Source organism: Macaca fascicularis, chromosome 3 (genome assembly GCF_037993035.2).
Source record: "Macaca fascicularis isolate 582-1 chromosome 3, T2T-MFA8v1.1".
Classification (NCBI taxonomy): Eukaryota; Metazoa; Chordata; class Mammalia; order Primates; family Cercopithecidae; genus Macaca; species Macaca fascicularis.
This window is the reverse complement of record NC_088377.1, coordinates 164,765,993-164,791,698: the sequence shown is the minus strand read 5'-3', so window position 1 is coordinate 164,791,698 and position 25,706 is coordinate 164,765,993. Positions and strand designations below refer to the sequence as shown.

At 36.9% G+C, this 25,706-nt stretch overlaps 1 protein-coding gene across 4 annotated transcripts in view; it reads left to right on the top strand.

The window, feature by feature from the left end:
* SLC13A1 (solute carrier family 13 member 1) overlaps nt 1-25,706 on the top strand; it is a 93,807-nt gene that overhangs the window by 59,620 nt on the left and 8,481 nt on the right. For all 4 annotated transcript variants that reach the window (XM_065542518.2, XM_065542519.2, XM_005550635.5 and 1 more), the window contains 5 exons: nt 11,605-11,724; nt 16,673-16,771; nt 17,202-17,303; nt 20,440-20,546; nt 22,866-22,975. In XM_065542518.2, coding sequence (XP_065398590.1) covers nt 11,605-11,724; nt 16,673-16,771; nt 17,202-17,303; nt 20,440-20,546; nt 22,866-22,975 — 538 coding nt within the window. The remainder of the gene's footprint in view (nt 1-11,604; nt 11,725-16,672; nt 16,772-17,201; nt 17,304-20,439; nt 20,547-22,865; nt 22,976-25,706) is intronic.

Genomic DNA, 25,706 nt, shown 5'->3' with positions numbered 1-25,706 from the left:
ATTTTTTGGTTTATAGATATCAGCTGTGAAATCTACGGGTAGGGAAAGCATGTTGGATGAAAGCTGTATTATCAATGATCAACACAGTCACTGTTGCTAACTGTGTTTTACATCACTAATTAGAGAGTAAGAAGATAAACTTATTATGGTTGACCCTTGCACAACACAGGTTTGAACTGCATGGGTTTGCTGATATGAAGATTTGTTTAAAAAAATGCTGTTGGCCCTCCATATCCACAGGTTCCACATCTGCAACCAAACACAGATAAAAAATACAGTATTTGAGGGCTGTGGAACCCGTGGACACAGAGGTTCAACTTTTCATGTATATACATGGGGATTATACTGACTTCGGGAGTTGAGTATTTCTAGATTGTGGTAACTGTGGGGGTTGCTAGAACCACTCGCCCTCACATATGAGGAACAACTACCTAGCAATAACCACTTTCAAAGATTACTATGATTTTTTCCTGCAGAAATGAGCAATATATACTTCTCAGTAATAATTCCTCTGGTAAATATTATGGAAGAAATTTTAACATGGCAGAGTTTGAACTTAGACCTCAATTCAGATTTCAAGCCCACCATATATTAGCTTAACTTCTGTGACTATCAGTTTCCTTTTCTGTAAAATGGGGATGATACTAGAACTCACAACATTATTGAAATAATTAAATGCCATAATACACATGTGGCTCTAGCAGAGGGTCTGGCACATAGTAACTTGTCAATAAGGTTAGCTGTTGTTATTGCCACTGCTCTACTTTTGCCATTGCTGTTAAAAATCTCGGCCTGGATCATGAATGATAAATATTTAATATTTTGAGGAAAATCCTCTGGAAGTACACACATACAAATTAGAAAGGTAGCTTTATCTCAGAGATAATCAAAACTGACTTCAGTCAAAAGGTCTATAGTTTGTGTGGACACTAGCATACTGTGACCCTTAATGCCCAAAATCTGTTCCAAGGTTATAAATTTCCAAGACTACATTCATTCTTTTGAAGCTATGTTCTGGGTATTTCCTAGGTATTAAAGTTATTTGTTTTTCAGTGGGGCATAAGTTGCATATAACATATAAGTTATATGCAGTGACAATGACTCTTCCTAAGAGTCAACCTTGATGCATAAATGTGCTTTAGGTCAAAGCACATCTCCGTGTTATGGGGCATCATTTCTACAGTTGTTTTAAAATGCCACGAAAACATGAAGGCTGTACTCCAGCCTGTGAATGTTTTGTAATATATATGGTATTTTCTCTTTTTACCTGGGGGCTGAAATTGAGGATATGGTGGTTTAATGGACAGAGGTTGTGTTTTAAACTCCTCCTGGGTTAAAAATACAGTTTGATTACACAATCTGACTTTGGGCAATCCACTTAGCCCCCTAAGACTCAGTTTCTTCCTGTGTAAAATAAAAATTTAATGCTTTCTTCACAGGATTTTTGATAAAATTAAAAGTGCTTAGCTCATCTGCTCATTCCTACTTTCTACCTAACTTCTAAAACTAACAGTGCCCCAAGAGAAGCACTTCACTTCTAAATCTCCATTAGTCCTCAGATTATCAGACTCATTTCTGTTTGTAACACCACCTATGTGCTGATAACTACCAATTTTATATCTCTATCCCTGTCCTCTGCTCTGAATTTCAGACTTATTTATCCAGCTGCATTCCAACATGACCACTTTGAAAACTGAGGGACATATCAAGTCATCACATCCCAAAACAGCATGCTTGATCTGCCACCTCCAGCATGCATGATCTGCCACCTCTCCCCTGCCCTCCTGCCAACCCGACCTCCCCTCAGACTTCACCATTTCAACATAATGACATCTTTTCTCTATTTCCTATGTTTTATTCCAAGTATATATAAAATCTATTGCCTTCTGTTTATCTTCACATGTAAACTAAAATCTACTCCACTCTACCCTACTTCAGAGGAACTTTCTTTGTCTTTTAATAGGTTTCCCTGTGTATTCCTCTTCTACTGCTACCTTACAAATGGCAATCAACTTAGTGGCTTAAAACAGCACACATTTATTATCTCATTATTTTTGTGAGTCAACAGTTCAGGCAGAAAGGGGCAGAGCAAGATGGTGGAATAGAAGGCTCCGTGGATAGTACCCCATGCAAGGACACCAATTTAACATCTATCTACACATAGAAAAGCTCCTTCATAAGGACCAAAAATCAGGTGAGCACTCACAGTAGCTCTTTTTAATTTCATATCATTGAAAGAGGCACTGAAGAGGTAGAGAAAACAGTCTAAAATCACAGATGCTGCCCCTCCCTCATTCCCTGGCAGTGGCAGCATGTTGCAGAGAACATTCTTGTGCTATGGGGAGGGGTGGGGGAAAGCAATTGTGAGGCATTGAAATCAGTGCCGCCCTGTCATAGCAGAAAGAAAAACTGGACCAAACTCAGCAGATGCCCACACACTGAGAGAGCATTTAAACCAGCCCTAGCCAGAGAAGGAGTGCCCATCCCAGCAGTTGGAACTTGACTTCCCACAACCCTCACCACTGCAGGCTAAAGTGTTCTGGGTCCAAAAATAAACATGACAGGAAGTCTAGGTCACAAAAACTACAACTCCTAGGCATCTCCTAGTGCTGAACTGGGCCTAGAGGCAAAGGACTTGTGTTGGGGGAATGTAGTCTACTGGGACACCAGACAGGGCAGCTAAGGGAGTCCTGACATCATCTCTTCACTAATTCCCGGTTGCACAGATTGCAGCTCCAAGAAAAAGACTCTTTCCTACTGCTCGAGGAGAGGAGAAGAGAGGAGAGGGAAGAGTGGAGAGGACTTTGTCTTGCATCTTGTATACCAGCTCAGTCACAGCAAGTTAGGGTACTGGCCCCCTTTCCAGGCCCTAGTTTTGGGACAACATTTCTAGACACCCTGGGCCAGAATGAAATCTGTTATCCTGAAGGAAGACTCAGTCCTGGGAGGATGCATCACCTGTTAACTAAAGAGCTGTTCGTCAGCCAGGCGTGGTAGTTCACGCCTGTGATCCCAGCACTTTGGGAGGCTGAGGTGGGCAGATCACGGGGTCAGGAGCTCAAGACCAGGCTGGCTAACATAGTGAAACCCCATCTCTACTAAAAATACAAAAATTAGTTGGTCATGGTGGCACAGGTCTGTAGTCCCAGCTACTCGGGAGGCTGATGCAGGAGAATCACTTGAACTTGGGAGGCAGAGGTTGTGGTGAGCCAAGATCATGCCACTGCACTCCAGCTTGGGCAACAGAGTGAGACTTTATCTAAAAAAAAAAAAAGAAAAGAAAAGAAAAGCTCTTGGCCCCTGAAAAACCAGCAGCAAGACTCACATACTACATCAAGGGCTTTGGGTGAGACTCTAAGAGATGCTGGCTTCAGGTGAGAATCAGTGCATTCTTACCTGTGAGGGCTATGGGGTGAGACTCCTGCTGCTTGACAAAGCAGAGGGAAAAGTAAAGGGGACTTTGACTTGCACTTTAGGTACCGGCTTGGCCACAGGGGTGGAGCACCAAGCAGGTTCTTAAGGTCTCTGATTCCTTGACTTGGTTCTTGGATGGCATTTATGGACCTGTCCTGGGAAGGAGGGGGAGCCCACTGTCCTGAAAGGTGAGTCCCAGGCCAGGCAGTATCCACACAAGCTGACTGAAGAGCCCTTGGACCTTAAAGGAACATCAGTGGTAGCTTGGCAATGCTCCCCATGGATCTGTGGTGGCAGTGGACACAGGGTGAGCTTTCACTGCCTTCAGAAAGGGGAGGGAGAGCGGGAAGGACTATGTCTTGTGGTTTGAGTGCTAGCTGAGCCATAGTACATTAGAACATCAAGCCTCACTGTATATGTACAAAATAAAAATCAAGAAACTAAACCATATCACTAGAGAAACTCACCTTGACTAAAAGCTTCCTTTTAGTGAATGAAGTAGAGATAAAAGAAAAGACCACAAGACAACTAGAAAACAAATAACAAAATGGCAAGAGTAAGTCCTTACTAATCAGTAGTAACATTGAATATAAATGGATTAAACTCTCCAATCCAAAGACATAGAGTGGTTACATGGATAAAAAACAAGATCTATTGGACAGTTGCCTACAAGAAACACACTTACCCAATAAAGACACGAGTTGACTGAAAATAAAGAGATAGAAAAAGATATTCCATGCCAATGGAAACCAAAAAAGAGCAGGAGTCACTATACCTATATCAGGCAAAATAGATTTCATGACAAAAAGTATAAGAAGAGTCACTATATAGTGATAAAGGGGTCAATCCAGCAAGAGGATATAATAGTTGTAAATATGTATGCAACCAACATGAGAGCTCCCACATATATAAAGCAGATATTATTAGAGCTAAAGAGAGAGAGAGATAGAGAGAGAGAGATAATAGCTAAAGACTTCAACACCCCACCTTCAGCATTAGATGGACCTTACAAACAGAAAGTCAACAAAGAAACATTGGACTTAATCTGCACTATAGGCCAAAAGGATCTAACAGATATTTACAGAACATTTCATCAAATGGCTGCAGTATACACATTCTTTTCCACAGCACATGGACCATTCTGAAGGATAGACCATATGTTAGGTCACAAAAGAAGTCTTAAAACATTCAAAAAATTTAAATAATATCAAACATCTTCTCTAACCACAATAGAGTAAAACTAATAATCAAATACAAGAGGAATTTTGGAAACTATAAAAGCATGTGGAAATTAAACAATATGCTCCTGAATGACCAGTGGGTCAATAGAGAAATTCAGCAGGAAATTGAAAATTTTTTTGAAACAAATGTTAATGGAAACACAATATATCAAAATATATGGAATACAGCAAAAAGCAGTACCAAGAGGGAAGTTTATGGCTCTAAGTGCCTACATTAAAGAAAAAAAAAGAAAAAGTTCAAATAACCTAATGATGCATCTTAAAGAACGAGAAAAGCAAGAGCAAACCAAACCCAAAGTTAGTAGAAGAAAAGATCAGAGTAGAATTAAGTTAAATTGAAATAAAGAAAACAATACCAAAAATCAACGAAAACAAAGAGTTGTTTTTTAAAAAAAAAGTTAAACAAAATTGGCAAATCTTTAGCCAGACTAAGAAAGCAAGAGAAAAGATCCAAATATGTAAAATCAGAGATGAAAAAGAAGTAATTGTAGCTGATACTGCAGAAATTCAAAGGATCATCAATAGCAACTATGAGCAGCTCTATGCCAATAAATTAGAAAACCTAGAAGAAATGGACAAATTCCTAGACATGTACAATCTATCAAGATTGAACCATGAGGAAATCTGAAACCTGAACAAACTAATAGCAAGTAATGAGATTGAAGCCATAATAAAATTCTTCCAGTAAAGAAAAGCCTGGGACCCAATGACTTCACTGCTGAATTCTTCCAAATATTTAAAGAAGAAATAATATCAATCCTACTCAAACTATTCCAAAAATACAGGAGGGAATAATTTCAAATGCTATGAGTCCAGTATTACCTTGGTACCAAAACCAGACAAAGACACATATAAAAGGATACTACAGAGAAATATACCTTATGAATATTGTTGCAAAAATCCTCAATAAAATACTAACAAACCGAATTCAACAAATACATTAAAAAGATCATTCATCATGACCAAATGGCATTTATCCCTGGGATGCAAAGATGTGTCAACATATGCAAATAAATCAATGTAATAATACGTCATAACAACAAAATGAAGGATAAAAACTATATAATCATTTTAATTTATGCTGAAAAGGCATTTCATAAAATTCAACATCCCTTCACAATAAAACCCTGGAAAAATTTGTAAAGAAAGAAAATACCATAACATTAGAAAAAAAAAAGAAGAAGAAGAAGAAGCTGTATATGACAGATGACAGACCCACAGCTAGTATTATACTGAATGGGTAAAAAACCGAAAGGTTTTCCCCAAGATCTGCAGCATGAAAAGGATGCCCACTTTCAACACTGTTATTCAACATAGTATTGGAAGTTCTAGCTAGAGCAATCAGAGAAGAGAAAGTTAAAAAGGAACCCAAATTGGAAAGGAAAAAGTCAAAGTATCTTTGTTTGCAGATGATATGATCTTATATTTGGAAAAAAATTAAAGACTCCACCAAAAAACTATTAGAACTGATAAATTCAGTAAAGTTGCAGGATATAAAATCAACAAACAAAAATCAGTAGCGGATCACGAGGTCAGGAGATTGAGACCATCCTGGCTAAAACGGTGAAACCCCGTCTCTACTAAAAAATACAAAAAACTAGCCGGGTGAGGCGGCGGGCGCCTGTAGTCCCAGCTACTCGGGAGGCTGAGGCAGGAGAATGGCCTGAACCCGGGAGGCGGAGCTTGCAGTGAGCTGAGATCCGGCCACTGCGCTCCAGCCTGGGGGACAGAGCAAGACTCCGTCTCAAAAAAAAAAAAAAAAAATCAGTAGCATTTGTATATGCCAACAGTGAATAATCAGAAAAAGAAATTTTAAAAAGTAATTCCACTTATGAGAGCCCCAAATAAAACTAAGTACCTAAGAATTAATGAAAGAAGTGATAGATCTCTGTAATAAAAACTATGAAACAGGGATGAAAGAAATTGAATAGGACACCAAAAAAATGGGAAGATATTCCATGTTCATGGATAAGAATTAAAAGGTTCATACTACCCAAAGCAATCTACAGATTCAAGGCAATCCCTATGAAAATGTCAATGACATTCTACACGGAAATAGAAAAATAATCTAAAATGTATATGGAACTACAAAAGAACCAGAATAGCCAAAGCTATCTCTAGCAAAAAGATCAAAACTGTAAGAATCACATTACGTGACTTCTAATTATACTGCAGAGCTATAGTAATCAAGACAGCATAGTACTTGTATAAAAACAGACACATAGACCAATGGAACAGAATAGAGAACCCAGAAACAAATCCATACATCTTCAGTGAACTCATTTTTTATAAAGGTGCCAAGAACATATACTGGGGAAAAAGCAGTCTTATCCATAAATGGTGCTGGGAACTCTGGATATCCATATGCAGAAGAATAAAACTAGACCCTTATTTCTTGCCATAAACAAAAATGAAATCAAAATAAATTAAATACTTAAGCCTAAGACCTCAAACTATGAAACTACTACAAGAAAACATTGATTAAACTCTCTACTACATGGGTCTGGGCAAAAATTTCTTGACTAATACCCCACAAGTCCAGGCAACCAAAGCAAAAATGGACAAATAGCATCCCATCGAGTTAATAAGCTTCTGCACAGCAAAGGAAACAATCAACAACATGAATAGATAATCCACGGAATGAGAAAAAATATTTGCAAGTTTTCCATCTAACAAATTATTAATAACCAGAATATATAAGGAGCTCAAACAACTCCATATGAAAAAATCTAATAATACAATTAAAAATGGGCAAAATATTTGAATATTTCTCAAAAGAAGACATACAAATGGCAAACAGGCATATGAAAAGGCATTCAAAATTGTTGATCATCAGAGAAATGTAAATCAAAACTACAATGAGATATCATCTTACCCCAGATAAAATGGCTTTTATCCAAAAGACAGGCAATAACAAATGCTGGTGGGGATGTAGAGAAAAGAGAACCCTCATACACTGTTGGTAGGAATGTAAATTATTAGTACAACCAGTATGGAGAACAGTTCAGAAGTTCCTCAAGAACTAAAATAAATCCACCATGTGATTCAGCAATCCCACTGCAGGGTATATACCTAAAAGAGAGAAAATCAGTATTTGGAAGGTATATCTGCACTCCCATGTTTGTTGCAATACTGTGTGTATTAATAATAGCCACGATTTGGATGCAACCTAAGTGCCCATCAACAGATGGATAAAGAAGATGTGGTACACATACACAATGGAATACTGTTTAGCCATAAAAAAAGAATGAGATCCTGTCATTTGCAACAACATAAATGGAACTGGAAGTCAGTATGTTAAGTGAAATAAACCAGGCACAGAAAGACATTATATGTTCTCACTTATCTGTGGGATCTAAAATCAAAACAAATGAACTAATGGTGATAGACAGTAGAAGAATGGTGACCCAAGACTCGGAAGGATAATAGGGTGTGGGCTGGAAGGTGGAGATGGTTAATGGGTACAAAATTAACAGAAAGAATGAACAACACTTAGTATTTGATAGGACAACAGGGTGACTATAGTTAATAATTTAATTGTATATTTAAAAATAACTAAAAGAGTATAAGTGGATTGTTTGTAACATAAAGGATAAATGCTTGAGGGGATGGATAATCCCATTTCCATGGTATGATTATTACAAATTGAATGCCTTTATCAAAATATCTCAGGTACCCCATACATATATACACCAACTATGTACCCACAAAAATTAAAAATTTTAAGAATTTTTTTAAAAAAGACTCCAGGCAAAGGTTAGCTGGGCTCTTGCTCAGGATCTTACCAGGCTGACAGCAGGGTGGCAACTGGACCTGTAACGTAGATAGAGGCTCAAGGTATTCCTCCAAGCTCATTGAGGTTGTCAGGAGAATTTGGTTCCTTGCAGTTTAATTACTGAGGTGTCCATTTTCTTGCTGGTTGTTGGCATGGGGTCACTCTCAGCTTCTAAAGGCTGCCCTCAGGCCCTTGCTACAGGACCCCGTCCTCTGACAACAGGACGTTTGCTTCTTCAGGCCAGCAGGAAACTCTCTTTTAAGGGCTCACCTGATTAAGTTAGGCCTACCCAGGGTAGTTCGTGCTTTTGATTAACTCTATCAATTGATAGGGACTCTAATTACCTAAGGAAAATCCCTTCACTCTTTTCACTAAGCAACCTAATCACAGGAGTGATATCTCATCATATTCCCAGATTTTACCCACACAGAAGAGGAGATTGTACAAGGCATGCACACTAGGCGGCAGGAATTTGGGTCATATTTTGGAACTCTGCCTACCACATCCTGAACATCACACGCTGTTTCCACTCTTGTTGCCTTCAATCCTGAGAATGCATCCAGGAGCCAATCTGTTTTAGGTCAATTACTAAGTAGATCATGTCACGTTACTAACTTACTATGTTCCAATTAGTCCTTATTGCATTTGTAATAAAATCCAAATTCTTTCAGACTGGCTACAAGGTTATATATGATCTGATCCCTATTGACTACTTCTTTCATGTCACACTCACCTTAACTCACTACCCACAGCCACAGTGGTCTCCTGTCTCTCCACAAGTGTGACAAACTCATTCCTAACTCAAGGACTTTGTAATTGCTATTTCCTCTGTCTGGAATGCTGTTTCCTAGTTATTCACATGACTGGCTCCTTCTTGCTATTTAGGTTTCATCTAAAACGTTACCTTCTCTGACGACATTATGTAAAATTTCCCCCTTCCCCTAATCACGTTTTATTACATCATTCTGTTTTATTTCCTATTTTGTTATATGTTTACATGTTTATTGCCTGTGTTCCCTACTTGAACATAAACTTCATGAGAGCCTGCACCAGGTCAATCTCATTCACCACTATGTCCTCAGTAGCTTGGAAAGCACCTGGCACTTGGTAGACACCAGTGTTAGGTAAAAGAAAAGGATTTCATCAGAATTAAATCTCTTAGCATAGTTCATGACAGAAGAAATCTGTATTTGCTTTAGACGCATGTTTGAAGTCTCTTCACTTGTAGGATATGAGAAAGAGTGGGAAAAGGAACATCACAGCAAAAGAAAATCCTTAGAGTATGCCATACATTTCTTTATTCGCTCAAAATATTCACTCTAGGTATAAGGGTAAAGGTTATGATTAAAGAGGCATAGTCCCATGTGGTTGTTTATATACTTCGATACTATTAAACTAAACAAAACAACAAAGTTTAACTTTTTCAGGCTTTCATTTTTCTAAAGAAACTATTCCTTCAGGCAAAAATTCTGAAAAGCCCGTCTTCAGTCAAATACATTTTGCAGGATTCTCTCCAGTGGGTAGAGAGAACTCTGCATACTGATTTCAAGATATCAGCCACAGATGGTGAAAAGTGAAATTAGGCTTGAGGACATGGGTCTAAACCTAATCCAAGCAGCATTCCTGAGTGTCGTTAGGTTGTATACAGAATAACATAGGTCATCCCGTAATCCAAGTCTAATGTTAATGGGAAATCAGCTTTTCCCCCGTTACTTTATTTTCCAATTGGAGACAACAAACATTTTTCAAAAACGAACAGTTTTCAGTAGAGCCTCATGGATGTGATAAAGCATTTTTCCATTCACCACACTGCCAATTTTCTAACATCTTTAATTATCATTTGTCACTTTCTAATTGCATAAATATGTAAGCTAATATTTGGATCTCTTCAAGGTAGATAAAAATTATCCTCAAGTTGCTAAAGATAATTGTAGGGCCTAGGGAGATTAGTAACTTTTCATAAGCTCAAAGAAAATTATTGAAAACCTTAGAAATCTAGAGTTTTGAGGACCCATATTATTAAGAACCATCTTAAAGTAGAAAAAGAAACATTCTAAAGTGAATAAATTTGCTACATAGATATAACATGAAATATTTTATTACTTACATGATTTTTAAATGATAAAAGACAAAGTATGATTCAAATAGAAAAAATGCAAATCTATATTTCTATAAAGTTCTACATATTTTATGACTTCAAGAATATTAAAATATGCTAACAATGTTTTCATTACTTCTGTATATCTTTGTTTTTCAGATTTTCAAATTTATCTCTGTGTTACTGCTTTTAGAAAAAAAGTAAAGACAACTATTTCTCAAATTTCCTATTGTTTCTCCGTAGTTATAAAATAGATGACTATATAAGAATTTATTTGGTATGAGACATTTTAGAACAATGAATGTGAGGTTACCAAAGAAACTGTGCTAGTGTCTGACCTTTTGTTGTTGCTGTTATTATGTGAGTTTAAAAGTTGAAAAATAACTAGGTAAGATAAAAAGAAAAGTTGTTGATTTCTTCAGAACTTTTAATTATTTTTATCTGGCTCAGAGTTATTCCATTTGACTGTGCCCCAAAGCACCACCTGGTTCTAGGAAGAAAGAGCTACCATATACCTGGTTCGATGGTTGCTGTGCTTTGAGGTAGAAGAAACAGAGGGGAAAACAGCCTTGGGAGATGACTTGGGCTGGATCAGAGTTCTTTCACAGGGCCAAGAATTCTAGTCACCAAGGTGAAATGGGAACAGACATTCAGTCCCATTAATTTTCACCCGTTCCCAGTTCTGCTTATGTGTCTTTCCTTGTTCATATACTGATGATTTGAGTAGTGACAACAAAACGCACACACCTCATGAACACCTATTTCTTGTGCATTTAATGAGTACCAAGCACTGCGCTGGGTTTTTTCCACAAGCACGTCCTTAAAGATTAAATATAGAGAACAAAAATCAAAACATATCGACTCTTGCTTTTATGGGATGCAGCGATAATTATGCAGTTACAGAATCAAGACAGGAGATAAGGGGTAAAAGTACTCTACTTAATGATGAGTATATTCCAGGACTTCCTTCTTGGACAGCAACACAGGAAAGAGGTGGACTGCTGCTTTCCTGTTACAATCTGAAATGATTCCACCTGTCTCTCCTTCCTTGAATATGTCTCCATGTTTTCACACAGACGCTATCCTGACTGTCGTTGCCTCAACTTTGGATCATGGTTTACATTTTCCTTCCCGGCTGCTCTTATCATTCTACTCTTATCCTGGATCTGGCTTCAGTGGCTTTTCCTAGGATTCAAGTAAGTAAATATTTCATGGTAATAGGCTAAAAAAAGGTGTCTAGGTTCCTAGTTCTTAGCTTCTTATCCGATGCTCTTTCCCCTATGCCATGCAGGCTACAAAATTAATACACACAAATACATATTTTAAGGATAAGCTTGAATCTCATTTAAATAATACTGACTGTGGAAGAGTTAATTAAAGATTAGAAAGGGGCCAGATGCAGTGACTCATGCCTATATTCCCAGCACTTTGAAAGGCCAAGGTGGGAGGATTGCTTGTGCAATCCTCTCTGAGTTCAAGACCAGCCTGGACAACATAGCAAAACCTTGTCTCTACCCAAAACAAACAAACAAAAACCCCCAAAAAACAACAACAACAACAACAAAAACCTCCCCCCTAAAAGGACCATCCAGGCATGGTGGTGTGCGCCTCTTGTCCCAGCTACTCAAGAGGCTAGGTGGAAGGATTGCTTGCCGGGTGGAGGTTGCAGTGAGTTGAGATCACACCACTGCCCTACAGCCTTGGCGACAGAGAATTGTCTCAAAAAACAAAATAAATAAAAATAAAGATTAAGGCCAGGCATGGTGGCTCATGCCTGTAATCCCAGCACTTTGGGAGTCCAAGGCGGTTGGATCACATTGTCAGGATATCCAAACCATTCTGGTCAACATGGTGAAATCCCATCTCTACTAAAAAAATACAAAAAATAGCCAGGTGTGGTGGCAGGCACCTGTAGTCCCAGCTACTCAGGAGGCTGAGGCAGGAGAATCGCTTGAACCTGGGTGACAGAGGTTGTAGTGAGTGGAGATCGTGCCACTGCATTCCAGCCTGGGTGACAGAGCGAGACTCTGTCTTAAATAAATAAATAAACACATAAATAAATAAAGATTAGAAAACAAATCATCTAGGTGCCCTTTGAGTCCTAAGATGATAAGATATTGAAGGGCATAAATAACTCAATCTGATGTCCAGCTTGTTAAAGAGGAATTTTAAGGCTTGCACCTCCACTTAGTTTAATGTGGGGATTTCCTTGGGTTATTAAGCTACTTACACTGTAACAAATAGGGCTTCCTGCATCATGCTAGCACCAAAATTGACATCCTTTTCAATATACCAAGTACAATAAAGATCTGAGGATGTTCTCCGTGGAAAGAATATTGCTTTAGGAATTACTAGACCAGGAATAAAATTGTGGCTTCTCAGAGGTCAGATAAGGGATCATTACAAGTCCAGACCCATTCTCAGTCTCAGTGTCTTCAATTGTAAGATGATAGAATTTACCCAGAAAATCAGTTAGATCCCTTCCAAGGCTATAATTCTAATACATCTGGGCCTAAATTGAACACATAGATGTCAAAGTAAAAAAAAAAAAAAATGTTGACCAATGGAGACCGACTGATGTCACTAAAATGTCAAATATACGCATTCAAAGACAACTTCAAAATATTATCTTGGCTGGGATCAAAGCTGGTAGTTCGTAAGTACCAATGAGTTACATGACTTAGATGGCAACCAGCATTTAAAATTATGAAGGGCTCCAGAGCAAAATCTAAAATGCAGCCCGTAATTTCTACTCATTTAACAATACTCCTAAAAGAAAGTTGAAGTCGCTGTATATCAAATCTTGAGTATTTTTTTTTCCTGAAAAACAAAACAACTCAAATTTATTTTTGTGGGGTTTTATTTAAATAATTTCAAGGACCTATGAATAAAACAGCATGTTATTCATCAAACCAGAGATACTGAAGCCAACTATGCATATTTCCTTTGAAAAGCGAAATGCTTTGGGAGGCTGGTAGGGTGTATCTCCTGAGGTCAGCAGTTCGAGACCAGCCTGGCCAACATAGTGAAACCCCTTCTCTACCAAAAATACAAAAATTAGCTGGGCATGGTGGCAGGCCTGTAATCCCAGCTACTCAGGAGGCTGAGGCAGGAGAATCGCTTGAACCTGGGAGGCGGAGGTTGCGGTGAGCCAAGATTGTACCATTGCACTCCAGCCTATGTGACAAGAACAAAAGTGAAAAAAAAAAAAAAAAAAAAAAAAAGAAAGAAAGAAAAGAAAAGAAAAGAAAAATGCTGAAATCAGATGAGGTTCCATGCCTGTGGCCATGGTTTCCATTCCTAGTTATATGAGGACTGACATTCTCCCCTCTTGATTCCTCTTTCTGCTTTTTCTCCAGAATTGCCATGGTTTTATTAGTAGTGAGAAGATGGTACTGATGATTTAAAAAATAATTCTATCCAGATTGTGGGAGCAGCATGTGGCAGTCCTCCTGCTGAAGCAAATGTGTAGAATGTCACTGACTTCAGCAGGTGGGCATCAATGGGGAGAGGCCAGCTGCATACTAAGTGCCCCTTTCAGGAAATCCAAGCCTTTGGGGACTATTCAATTGTGCAGGTAGCAATGCAGGATACAGGAGATGGCAATCCCAAGTCAAAAGAGTCTCAGGTTCTTCATTGCTACATTTAATGACTTTATAAAATATATATGCAACCATTGTCATTATTTTAAAATGGCACACCACTTAAAAAGGAGAAATTAAGAACATAAAAGGCAAATATATTGAAATGTGCTCTCAATGAGGAAAAACAAAATCCCATGAAATGCATACACTAGGTAAAGTCCGGAAATCATGATCAGTGATATGTTTAAACAGTCCCCTTGGTGTCCACTATCTGTTAGACACTGCACAGCTTCATGCTCCAGCTAATTTTTCAGTGTCCGTTTCCGTCTGCCAAGGTGTTTACCTCCAGAGATTTTAGATTGACAGATGGAAATTATCAGCCACTCCCCTGGCAGACTAGCATACATTCTGATTTGTGTGTTGGCTATTAACACAGTTAACTCACCCATTATAAATGACCCCAACATACCTGAGAAGAGGAGCTCATCTGTCAGTGCCATTGAACTTATGTAAATGGAGAGTTTGATGCATTGTCATAGGCTTTGTCAGTTCCTTTGTGAAGGCATTAACCTTCATTTGTAGCAAAGCCAATTTGGCTTTCGACTTAACTATTTATTGTCTGCAACCAAAATGATAAACTACATATGCAAGGTACTAGGTGGAAAATTGTTTCTAAGGAGACTCATCTCTTTCTTTAACTATGATTTTCTCTTCTACAGATTGCTCCCTAGGTGGCCCATAGATTAGTTTCTTACAATAGTAGTATTTATGTTATGACTCATGACAAGGGGTAAAAGTTTGAGACTGACACTAGTCAGTAATTTAACTGAGATTGCAAAAAAGCAATTATTTCCTAATTGATCATAAATGTTGCACTGTCCATTCACTCACATTCAGGCATTGAGGTGTATGCACGAGGGTGATTATGAATGTATAGGCTTGCCCCAGCTATTTTACAGAAGAAAATGTCCTTTCTGTCTATACTCACACAAAATGTAAACTAACTGAGCTACTCACAAACATTCCAAGAGATAATCCATAAGAATCTAGCCATTTTCTCATTTCGTTCTTCCTCTGGAAGAATTTTTTAAAAAATCTACATCTAGAACAGTATTTCACAAAAACTGTTCCGTTTTGAAGACACTGGTCTTCAGGACAGAAAATTAGTAAGGAAAGAGATCACTAAAACAAGCTGCTGAAAACGATAAAAAGTGGCAGTTACTATTGGAAATAAACAGGAAGATTATGTTGTGGGTGCTTTTAGGACATATGACTAGAGAAACTTAAAGAAAAAATGTAATAGAGTTTTACTTCTTTTTTAAATTTTATCTTAAGTTCCGTGATACATGTGCAGGATGTGCAGGTTTGTTATACAGACAAACATGTGCCATGATGGTTTGTTGCACCTATCAACCCATCACCTACATATTAAGCCCCGCATCCATTACCTATTTATCTTGATGCTCTCCCTCCCTCCACACCCCTGACAGGCCCCAGTGTGTGTTATTCTTCTCCCTGGGTCCATGTGTTCTCATTGTTCAGCTCCCACGTATGAGTGAGAACATGCGGTGTTTGGTTTTCTGTTACTGTGTAAGTTTACTGAGGATAATGACTTCCAGCTCCATGCATGTCCCTGCAAAGGACATGATCTCATTCCTTGTTGTGGCTGCATAGTATTCCATAGTGTATATGTACCAATTTTCTTTATCCAGTCTATCACTGATAGGCATTTGGGTTGATTCCATGTCTTTGCTATTGTGAATAGTGCTGCAGTGAACATATGCATGCATGTATTATTATAACAGAATGACTTATATTCCTTTGGGTAAATACCAAGTAATTGGAATGCTGGGTCAAATGGTATTTAAGGTGAGTTTATTTTACTTCTAAGACTAGGCTTAGTCTCTGACCATGATCAGTCCCCACACTAGTGTAAAACTCAAGTTTAGCATACTTTGTGAAAATTCATGGATCTGACCCCAACTGTCTCATACATTTGCCAAAGGTACTATTGGATTGATGGGTCAAGTATTTACTTTGTATATTCAGAGGTAGCAGTGTTCAGAGATAGCAGACCAAAGAAAACATCTATGATCACGTCACTCTCCCTGCCCTCAAATAATTTAACTAGTGGGCTAAAACTTATATGCATGGAACAATTAACAACCAAGATACACAATAAATACATTTTAAATATATAAGATCCAGTACATAATAAAATGTTAGTTAGAGATAAGTAGCACATGGCAAAATTTCAATGGTACAAAATAACTTGGAAAAAGGAAGAGATTGGTAAAGGACGTCACAGAAAATATGCAATGAAAATAGAACATGAAAAAGTGAGCAAACCAGGCAAAAACAGAAAAGACAGAAGACATTCAAAAAAGGAGATGGAGATAGAGGTGAAAAGCACAGATATCTGTTATTAACAGGTAGATTCATATTGCATGAAGGGAAATTCATATTGCATGAAGATGATGACGTTTTGCAAAAATATCTTCCTTACAGCGAGGTGGTAGTAAAAGAATTTCTTGTTTACGGGCTTAATTATTCTTTGCAGTTTTAAGGAGATGTTCAAATGTGGCAAAACCAAAACAGTCCAACAAAAAGCTTGTGCTGAGGTGATTAAGCAAGAATACCAAAAGCTTGGGCCAATAAGGTAAGACACACACACACACACACACACACACACACAGAGAGAGAGAGAGAGAGAGAGAAGAGAGAAATGCTGTTTATACTGCAAGTAGCTGTTGAAAAGCAAACAAGCACATAATTGCAGCAAGATATTCATAACACTTGATTAGGGCCCCAAATTTGCTAAGCTATGGAGATTACAGACTATAACTCAACATGATAAAACACATACCCTGCTAACTAAAATTTGCCAGGTAAAATGAAAAGAAGCTGAGAGACCCCAAAGAGGAGTAAGGGCTTTTTCAAACTGCACTGATGCTCTCAAATTATTGACACATCTAGTTCTTACAGTGTTTAGTGTTCTACTGAGCTCACTCCTGACAATAGCCCAAGGAATTTCTACAAATGTCCTGACTTAGAAAATAAGAAATGATGCCGTTGGAATTTTTCCACAGGTATCAAGAAATTGTGACCTTGGTCCTCTTCATTCTAATGGCTCTGCTATGGTTTAGTAGAGATCCTGGATTTGTTCCTGGTTGGTCTGCACTTTTTTCAGAGTAAGTTTTGCATGCTATGTTTGTCAGCCCTTCCTGTTTTATACTCTGCTTCTCTCCTATGTGGTTCCTGTAATTCTGAAAGATTGGATGAGGTATTTTTCTTTCTTTCCCTTGAAAAGATATTTTAAATTCTAATATTTTCAGGAAAAAAATTATAAGGAATGAGATCTAGGATAAGAGCACAGGAAGCATAACCATACTACTTACTCTGTTACTAAAAGGCAAAGTCCATTAGACAAAATTATTCCCATCCCTACAAAATTAGAAATCTAATATGTAGAAAGGCTATGTTCTGTGGTAGTAGGGAGCATAGATTTCAGAGCCACACTGCTTGGGTTCCATTCCTGATTCATCCACTTACTTTAGACAAGTCACTTAATTCTCGGTGTCTTCATCTGTAAGACGGAGATAATTATAGCATTTAGAATAGTGCTGGCCTTCTCCCTATAGGAAGTGCTATACTAATGTTATTATGTGAAATAAGTACCACTCAATGCCTCTTAATAATCTGATATAAATTTATATTATGTGACTTTTACCCACTTTGTTTTTTAATTCTATGGAGGACTATTTGTTTGGTTTAATATCTTGTCTTTTTCTTCATTTATTTACATTTTTGCACTGGTTCACTATAAGTTCAGCCCAGCCTCCATTTCATAGATAAGGAATTTCTGAAGAAATAATAAGACTGATTTTAAAAGCTGATGCTAGAAGCTAGGTCAGAGTTAATTTTATATCTCAGTGTCTTATACACCAGTAGTCAATTGCTGAGTCGTGTAAAGTGAGAGGGAAGAGTACAGCATAATTTTCTAAATTAAGGACCATCCTACATGTCAAAATAAATAATTTGGTTGTGAGATTTGTGTTCCCAATCTTTCACTGAACTACTCTAATTTCCAAATTCAGCACATGTCTTACTTGAACTTCCTATCTCACATTCCCCAGCAAAAAATAATTTTTTTTTTTTTGTATTTTGGGGTATAAACCAAAATTGTTTAGGTCATATGTATTTTGCCCACATAGAATAAAGAAATTCTTCCCTCCTTGAATCAGAACCTTCTGGTTTTATAGGCATTGCCAATGTTTCTAAAGGGTGCGAAGTCTGAATCCAAATTCCTAATGACCGCACAAGTCAAGCAATGCAATATGGTGGTATGTTTTAAAGGATCGGCTTCATTTTTATAAACTGTTTGATTCCCTTAGAAATAAAACTTCTCTTTTTGAGAGGTTTAGATATCCAATTATTTAAATCAAATTATTATGTAATATTTAATTAGTACTTTGTGGTTTTATGGTAGGATCTAGATCAATATAAAAAATAATGCTTTCCCCTTTTAAAATCCAACTTCTGTCATCCTAGACAGGGAGAGTCTTTATCTAAACACCAGTGTGTAAGAATTAAATGAAATCAGATGATAGTTAAGAAAGCCCAGGCAGAAATCCCAATAGGAAATTCAATATAATCAGCTTCTAATTTCTGTTTCTTATAGGAAGAAACAGGAGATGTTTTGTTTGTAGAAGGAAAGCAGTGTATTGGCTGTGAGCAGGCACTCATGCCACCTACAATTCTGAGAGAAAACAATAGGAAAGGAACAAAGGTTTGAGAGAGGATGGGATTTTAAAATATAAATCTAATTGACAAACCCAAAACAAATAAAATTTGCATAAGCTTAATAGTTTCTAATGCTGAGACAAACTAACTGCTTTCCTGACAAACTAAATATAAGTTATAATATGATAAGAATAATTTTAAAGTACTTTGAAAATAAATTATTTCAGTATTTATGCCTTGATTTAATTTAATGTATATATTTTGTAGGATATATTTGTTATGTAGAGTTTCAGGCATTAAGAATTTCTAAAGCTAACATGATATATCAATATTTATAGCTACCACCTAATGTTTTCATTCCATCTGTTTGTACCTGGACTGATTTCAATGTGTCTTTTTATATAAAACAAAATCTGGTTACATGATGCCTGGCCCAATTTGCCAAACATTCAACCAAAAATTATACTGAAATAAAAGAAACAAGGTATAATAAAATTATAAGTATCGGTCCAGTTTGTAGGATAAATTATGGTAAGGTAGATTTTTAACTAATAATGAAAGAAAATGTGTCTATACTTAAAGAAAGTAGACTGCTTTAAAAATTGCTAGATTGAGAAAGATACAGCATTTGTTTGGCTTTTTGGATTTTTCAAGTAAATTATAGAAGTAGAGAAGCTTCTGTAGTGTGTACACATTACTGAGTTACAAGATAGTAAAAGAATCTTTAGCATGGTACATATTTCTTCTCAGGCTACAGAAATGCACTAGTTAATATTGCTGACTTTTAAAACTAAATTATAATTATTAATACCTGTTTCAGTTACACCTGGTCTCCAGGTTCTTTACTGTTGAGACTTCTGGGAACCTGTCTTATTTGTTACAACGGTCTGGTGATTCTAAGACCCCGTCTGTTCCTGAATCAGCCTTAATTTATACGGTGATCGTTTGTGAGCATTGGCTAAACCACTCCAACAATTAATATTCTTGATTGAATTTCATGTTGTACAAAGCATTAAGTAGGTTGTTTTCATTTGTATGATATAGTTAGAGCCTATAACCACAGAAGCAGGTGTGATATCTCAGAAAACAGATCAATTCCTTTTCACAATTTATAGAAGAGTTTTAGGGGATCACAGAAACATCATGCCTTGCCACAATTTAATAGAAGGATGCTATAAATCAATTACATGGGGCTTTCTCTGCTCTAGCAATGTTTCAACTTCAAATCTTGATCAATATAATTAAATTAAATAATTCAAAGAAGAAATTGTTTAACAAATTGTAAGCTTATCTAAAAGGGAAATTTGCCACTTTGGCCTAGTATGTCAGTATATGTATATGTGGTATTGAAAATAAGAAGAGACATATGGGAACAATAGGACTACGGTCTGAGATTATTGTTTTTAGTGTTATGTCATTTAATTGGGAATCCATATATTTTAGGGCAGATTATCGAGAATAAATAACCTACACCACCTAATACTGATAATAACCTACTACTGATATGTTATTAGCAAAATTGGTGTTTTAGCTCATTTAAATTCTTGATGCTATTTTTAATATACGTATTTGTCCCTTTTACAGGTACCCTGGTTTTGCTACAGATTCAACTGTTGCTTTACTTATAGGGCTGCTATTCTTTCTCATTCCAGCTAAGAGATTGACAAAAACTACACCTACAGGAGAAATTGGTTGAGTATCATTTATAATTCTGCATAAATTTAACAGAAGAGCAAAAATTATAAAATTCCATTGGTTTCGCTTGGCACCTAGAGCAGAAAGAAAGTCTATGCTGGCACAACCCCTGGCCTAGCATGCCCTATTTGCAAACTGCAATGCTATCTTCAAGCCAGCACGTCTTCCACCTGCAAGACAGATCATCTTACTTTGCAAAAGTGAGAAGTAGATTTCCTTTTGTATCATGGCTAGGGCTCTGCTACAAGCAATACTATTTGACCCATGGTAAACCCATTTCAAAATTAATCTTACTATTGGCAAACATAGGAAAAAGAAATTGGAAGACACTGCTTCATACCTTGGTAATGAATACACAGGTTCTAAAAAGGTGATGAATTTCAAGAGAAAGATTATTTACATTCTCAAAGTAGTTCTGGAACAAAAGCTAAATCAACCTCATACAGCCATATCCTAGGATCACAGCTAAAATAAAAGGGCCTTGTGTGGTGGCTCACACCTGCAATCACAGCACTTTGGGAGACTGAGGCAGGAGGATCACTTGAGGCCAGTAGTTTGAAACAAGCCTCGGCAGCATGGTGAGACCCCAGCTCTTTCAAAAAATTTAAAAAATTAGCCAGGTGTGGTGGCACACACCTGTAGTCCTAGCTACTCTGGAGGCCAACGCAGGAGGATCACTTGAGCCCAGGAGTTGGAGGCTGTAGTGAGCTATGGTTGTGCCACTGCTCTGGGCAACAGAGGGAGACTCGGTCTCTAAAAATAATGATAGTAATAAAAATAAAGAAAAGGTATTCCGCAACAGCATTCATTGTATTTACAACACATGAACAAAGAAGTGTGCACATCTGCCTGAGCATACCATCCTCTCAACACACACTCACTTTTTAAACACAGGATTCATCCATGTCTTTGCTTTACAACGCAGCATGTTTTGAGTAGTCAGATTCCTATCTTGTCAAGGTGGGACAACTAATTTGTAATTGTCTGGAAATAAACTAGTAGACTTGTGGTTTTGTTTGTTCTTATGGGGATGGAACTGGGATTTATGTAGTTGTGTTGGCCCACCTGATTCTTGTCAGAATCCATAAATGACTAATGTGTCAGATTTCCAGGACATATGTGACCAGCACAGCAAAGAAACAAATGTATTTTGTTTTTCACTTGAGATTAGAATATCTCAATGTGTGTTAAGGAGGTGATGCAATATGGAGCATTGATTCCTATGACACCCCAAGGACTCTGACCATTGCAGTTAAAGCCCTGAGGTCCGGTGGTGGCAAGTCTGAGGAATCCATGTTTGGCTTTAGCTTCCCTGGTTTCCACATCTGAATTCCCTCCCTTAGAAAGAGACTTGCTGCTACCCACCTTTCTCTCTCCTCTCATTCTTCAAAACCTCTTCTCCCTGCTAAACTCATTCATACAAGACTTAAAAATGACAAATAATACATAATATGTTAAATTTTAAATAAGAGGCACATTTCAGAGATGTTTACATTTTAACAAGATATATGACCTTAAAGTAAGAAACCTGGTGACATAATTTCAGTCATCAGTGAGGATGGGTTAGGTTTGGAATTGGGGGAAGGTGATAGGAAAGAAGCTGATTAGTAAACTTAAAATCTTAACATGTAGAAGGCTGCCTGTTATACACATGTTAAATGGGCAGAATATGTCCTTAAATGAACTTATTTATCAACAAAGCAATGGAGAGGTCAGAAGCCAAAAGAGAAATCTTTATGATAATCCTTTTGTAAGCACTTTAAGGACCTCACAAATAATACTTTATTTAATCTGAATCCTGAATCATTTTTAAACTGAAATCTTGGTGAATCTATCATGATCCTCCTTATGACTAAAAATCTAATAAAATGTTCAAATATTAATGGATATAATTAAAATGCTACAAGATGCTCTTAGAACCAATGGAATATTATGGACATTTTGCATAGCAAAGAATACTATAGTCTAATACACTGTGCTATTCACAGTTGGCAAAGATGTTAGTGGAATGAATAAATGAATGAGTGAGTGAATGAATGAGTACAATTATAAGTGACAATGTTATAATTTATTGAAATATATTCTATAATATTACGAGAAGGATTTTTCTAAGTTATAGAGTTTTTTTCTTTTTTATAGTAGAACGTTCCATCTAGTCCAGGTGGAAATTACTCAAACTCCAGATTAATTCCCCTCTTTAAAAACAATATAGGAATATTACAAACTTCCTGTAAGATGGCTACTTAGGATGCTGAAGTAAATGTCATATTGTAATATTTTAAGCAATGTGTAACTGTAGGATTTTTGTTTTGCAGTTGCTTTTGATTACTCTCCACTGATTACTTGGAAAGAATTCCAGTCATTCATGCCCTGGGATATAGCCATTCTTGTTGGTGGAGGGTTTGCCCTGGCAGATGGCTGTGAGGTAATACTCTGTGTGTAAGATATTTAACAATTAACTAGACTGTTCAAAAGAAGAGCACAGAGACATTCAATCTTTGGGCATATTCAATTTCACTCTGTCATTTTAATGTTGCAAATTTTGCTAGCTATGCCGTGAATATACCACACAAATGAGGTGAGTTCAGAGTTCAAGAAATGTTACAGGCTGCAAGCAAAAAACATAGTTTTTATGGTGCTCAAGAATGTCAAAAGAAATAATAAAAAAAGATTAAAATTTTAAATTTATGAAATAGTATTAGAAGACTAGTAAGGAAAAATGTATATGAAAATATGTAAAGTGACTCCTAATGAAATATACTTTTTGTTTGCTTATGCCTTTACCTTATTTCATGATGAATTTGAGTAGCTCTTGGACTTCAGTATATCATGATGCTATTTGCTGTTAAATAAAAAAGAGAATTAGAAATAATATTAGCATTAAAGATACTTAGTAAATGTTTATTGAATAAAGTCTGGAGAAAAATTCACATAACCCTTTCTAACATTATATTACATCTAATCTTAGGAAGAAATAAAAACACCATGAGATGTTGGTTGACTTTATTTGACCTATCTATCTAGCTGATACAAAGCAGCAGTTTGAGAAGGCCCTCATCCCTCGTAATTGCCCTGGTCTTTGTAGAGTTGTTGGAAGAAAATTATCTTCTCCCAAAATTCCATGAAAATTGATTACTCCTAGATTAATTAAAAATGACTCATTCTGGTTTCCATAGACTTATTTGAAATATTCAAAGCTTATGGCTCTTCCATTTCCTTCCTCAGTCATCAAATTGAACAGAATGGTGAGAGAGGTTCCATGTTCAGCCCTTTGACTCCCAGGAGGTTAAATTTCTATGCTTCTCAAGACAAATCACTGTCTCTCCTCTTCTTCCTGAAGAAGAGGAGTAACTTACTGGAAAATACTCCTGTGCTTCTAATTTTATTGACAATTTTTCAGCACAGAATTATGTGTCTGGATTGGATCCTAGACACTCAAAGTGATTTTGAAAGCATCAGCCAGACCCTAGCATACAAATCTGAGGAAATGAAAAGGTGTGGACTCAGTCTGATGCACAAGGTTCTCTCAGTAGAAGAATTTGAGAATCCAGAGAGGGAGGTCTAGTTTGCTATAAAAATCTCCGTATACAGAGCCAAATGTCTACAGGATACCCGGTATAACTCTACCTCTAAGTGGCCAGATTGAAGCCATGAGCTTCAAGGGTATGGCTGTGGACAAATATCCCCCTAAAAACTGGACTGTAAAAAATTTGGAGGCAATTATTTTTCAAAACTTTTATTCCAAATTGTAATTAGTCTGGCAAGTGTCCAGAACCAGATAACCTTTCTAGTTGGGAACAGAACAGTGAAACAGCAACTACTGTGGAATTCACCTCATTGAAATTACTTTTCTCTTAAATGCCCCTTGGTTTTTGTTTTAACATGATTTCTTTCTCATGAGCAGATAGACAATTTCAAATTCTTATCAGTGAATATCTGCTCTTCAATTTCCATACATTCCTAAAATTTTCTCTCCTAGGTTAAACATGAAAGATTTATTTTTTATTTCAGATATCCGCTAACATTGCAATAACAACAAAAACATGTCAATCCATAAAGACTATATGACAGGGATAAGAAAAGGCAAGAAATGTTGATCATATTTAGAACATGGAAAGAGGACATTTGAGAGGAACTGACTTTGTACAAATAGAAAAATAGTGAAATATGAAACATACAGCCTGGCAAAACAAAGAGCCAACAAGAAACATGCTGGTTATCTGTACCATCCTGGCAGACCTCAGGAATTGGAGGCAACAAATAACTCTGAAAGCTAGAGTAAAAGCCAGAGCTGAATTTGGAGGATGGCTTAAAAAGTGTATAAAAATCTATGGGCCTCCCAGATACTTTCCCCAGTCCTGCTGTTGTTCTCTATCCTCCCTGATAGAAAATTGAGATTTACTTTGTAGCAAAATTGAGTCAATGAGACACTGGCTCACAAAGAGGTAAGAACATTAGAACATCAATCCAAAATGTTCAACAGTCAACTAATAGGCATTTCATAAAAAAGAGAAAAAAAATAGAAAGGAAGAACATTTCCACAAAATAACAAAAGAAATTTCTTAGAGCTAGAGACTTTGAGATTCTGGACTGAGAGAGCTACTAAGTACCCAACACCAAAGCACTTTATGTAGAATTTTGGAACCGTGGGGATGAAGATACGATTTCAGTGGCCTACAGGTAGGGGAAACAATATGTAGTATAATCATTTCCACATCTCATTAGACATAGATAAAACCTATTCTTAAAGTATACCTATTCTAGGATTAATTTTTGTCAATGTGACTAAAATGGTGGATAATCTTTTTCTACCTAAAAATCATAGGCAAAAACAAGCAGATAAACAAAAATACAAGCCAAAACCACGCATGATATCTGGTACTCACATCTGGGAATTTCTGTGCCAGCTTTTGATCTGAGAATATACTGCTCGTAATTAGAGTATTTCTTATGCCACTTCTAGTTGTCATAAAGATTCATACATGCAATAGCTCATTGAAATTTCACAAAAGGAGGATTTTCCCTTCTATGTAGGGAGAAACACAGACCAACATACTTGCTAATCTGAGTATAGCCAGTTTTTCTGCACTATGTATAATGAATCGAAGAGTAGAATATGATCAGGCTTCTAAAGAATCCAACTGGAAACCACAGGA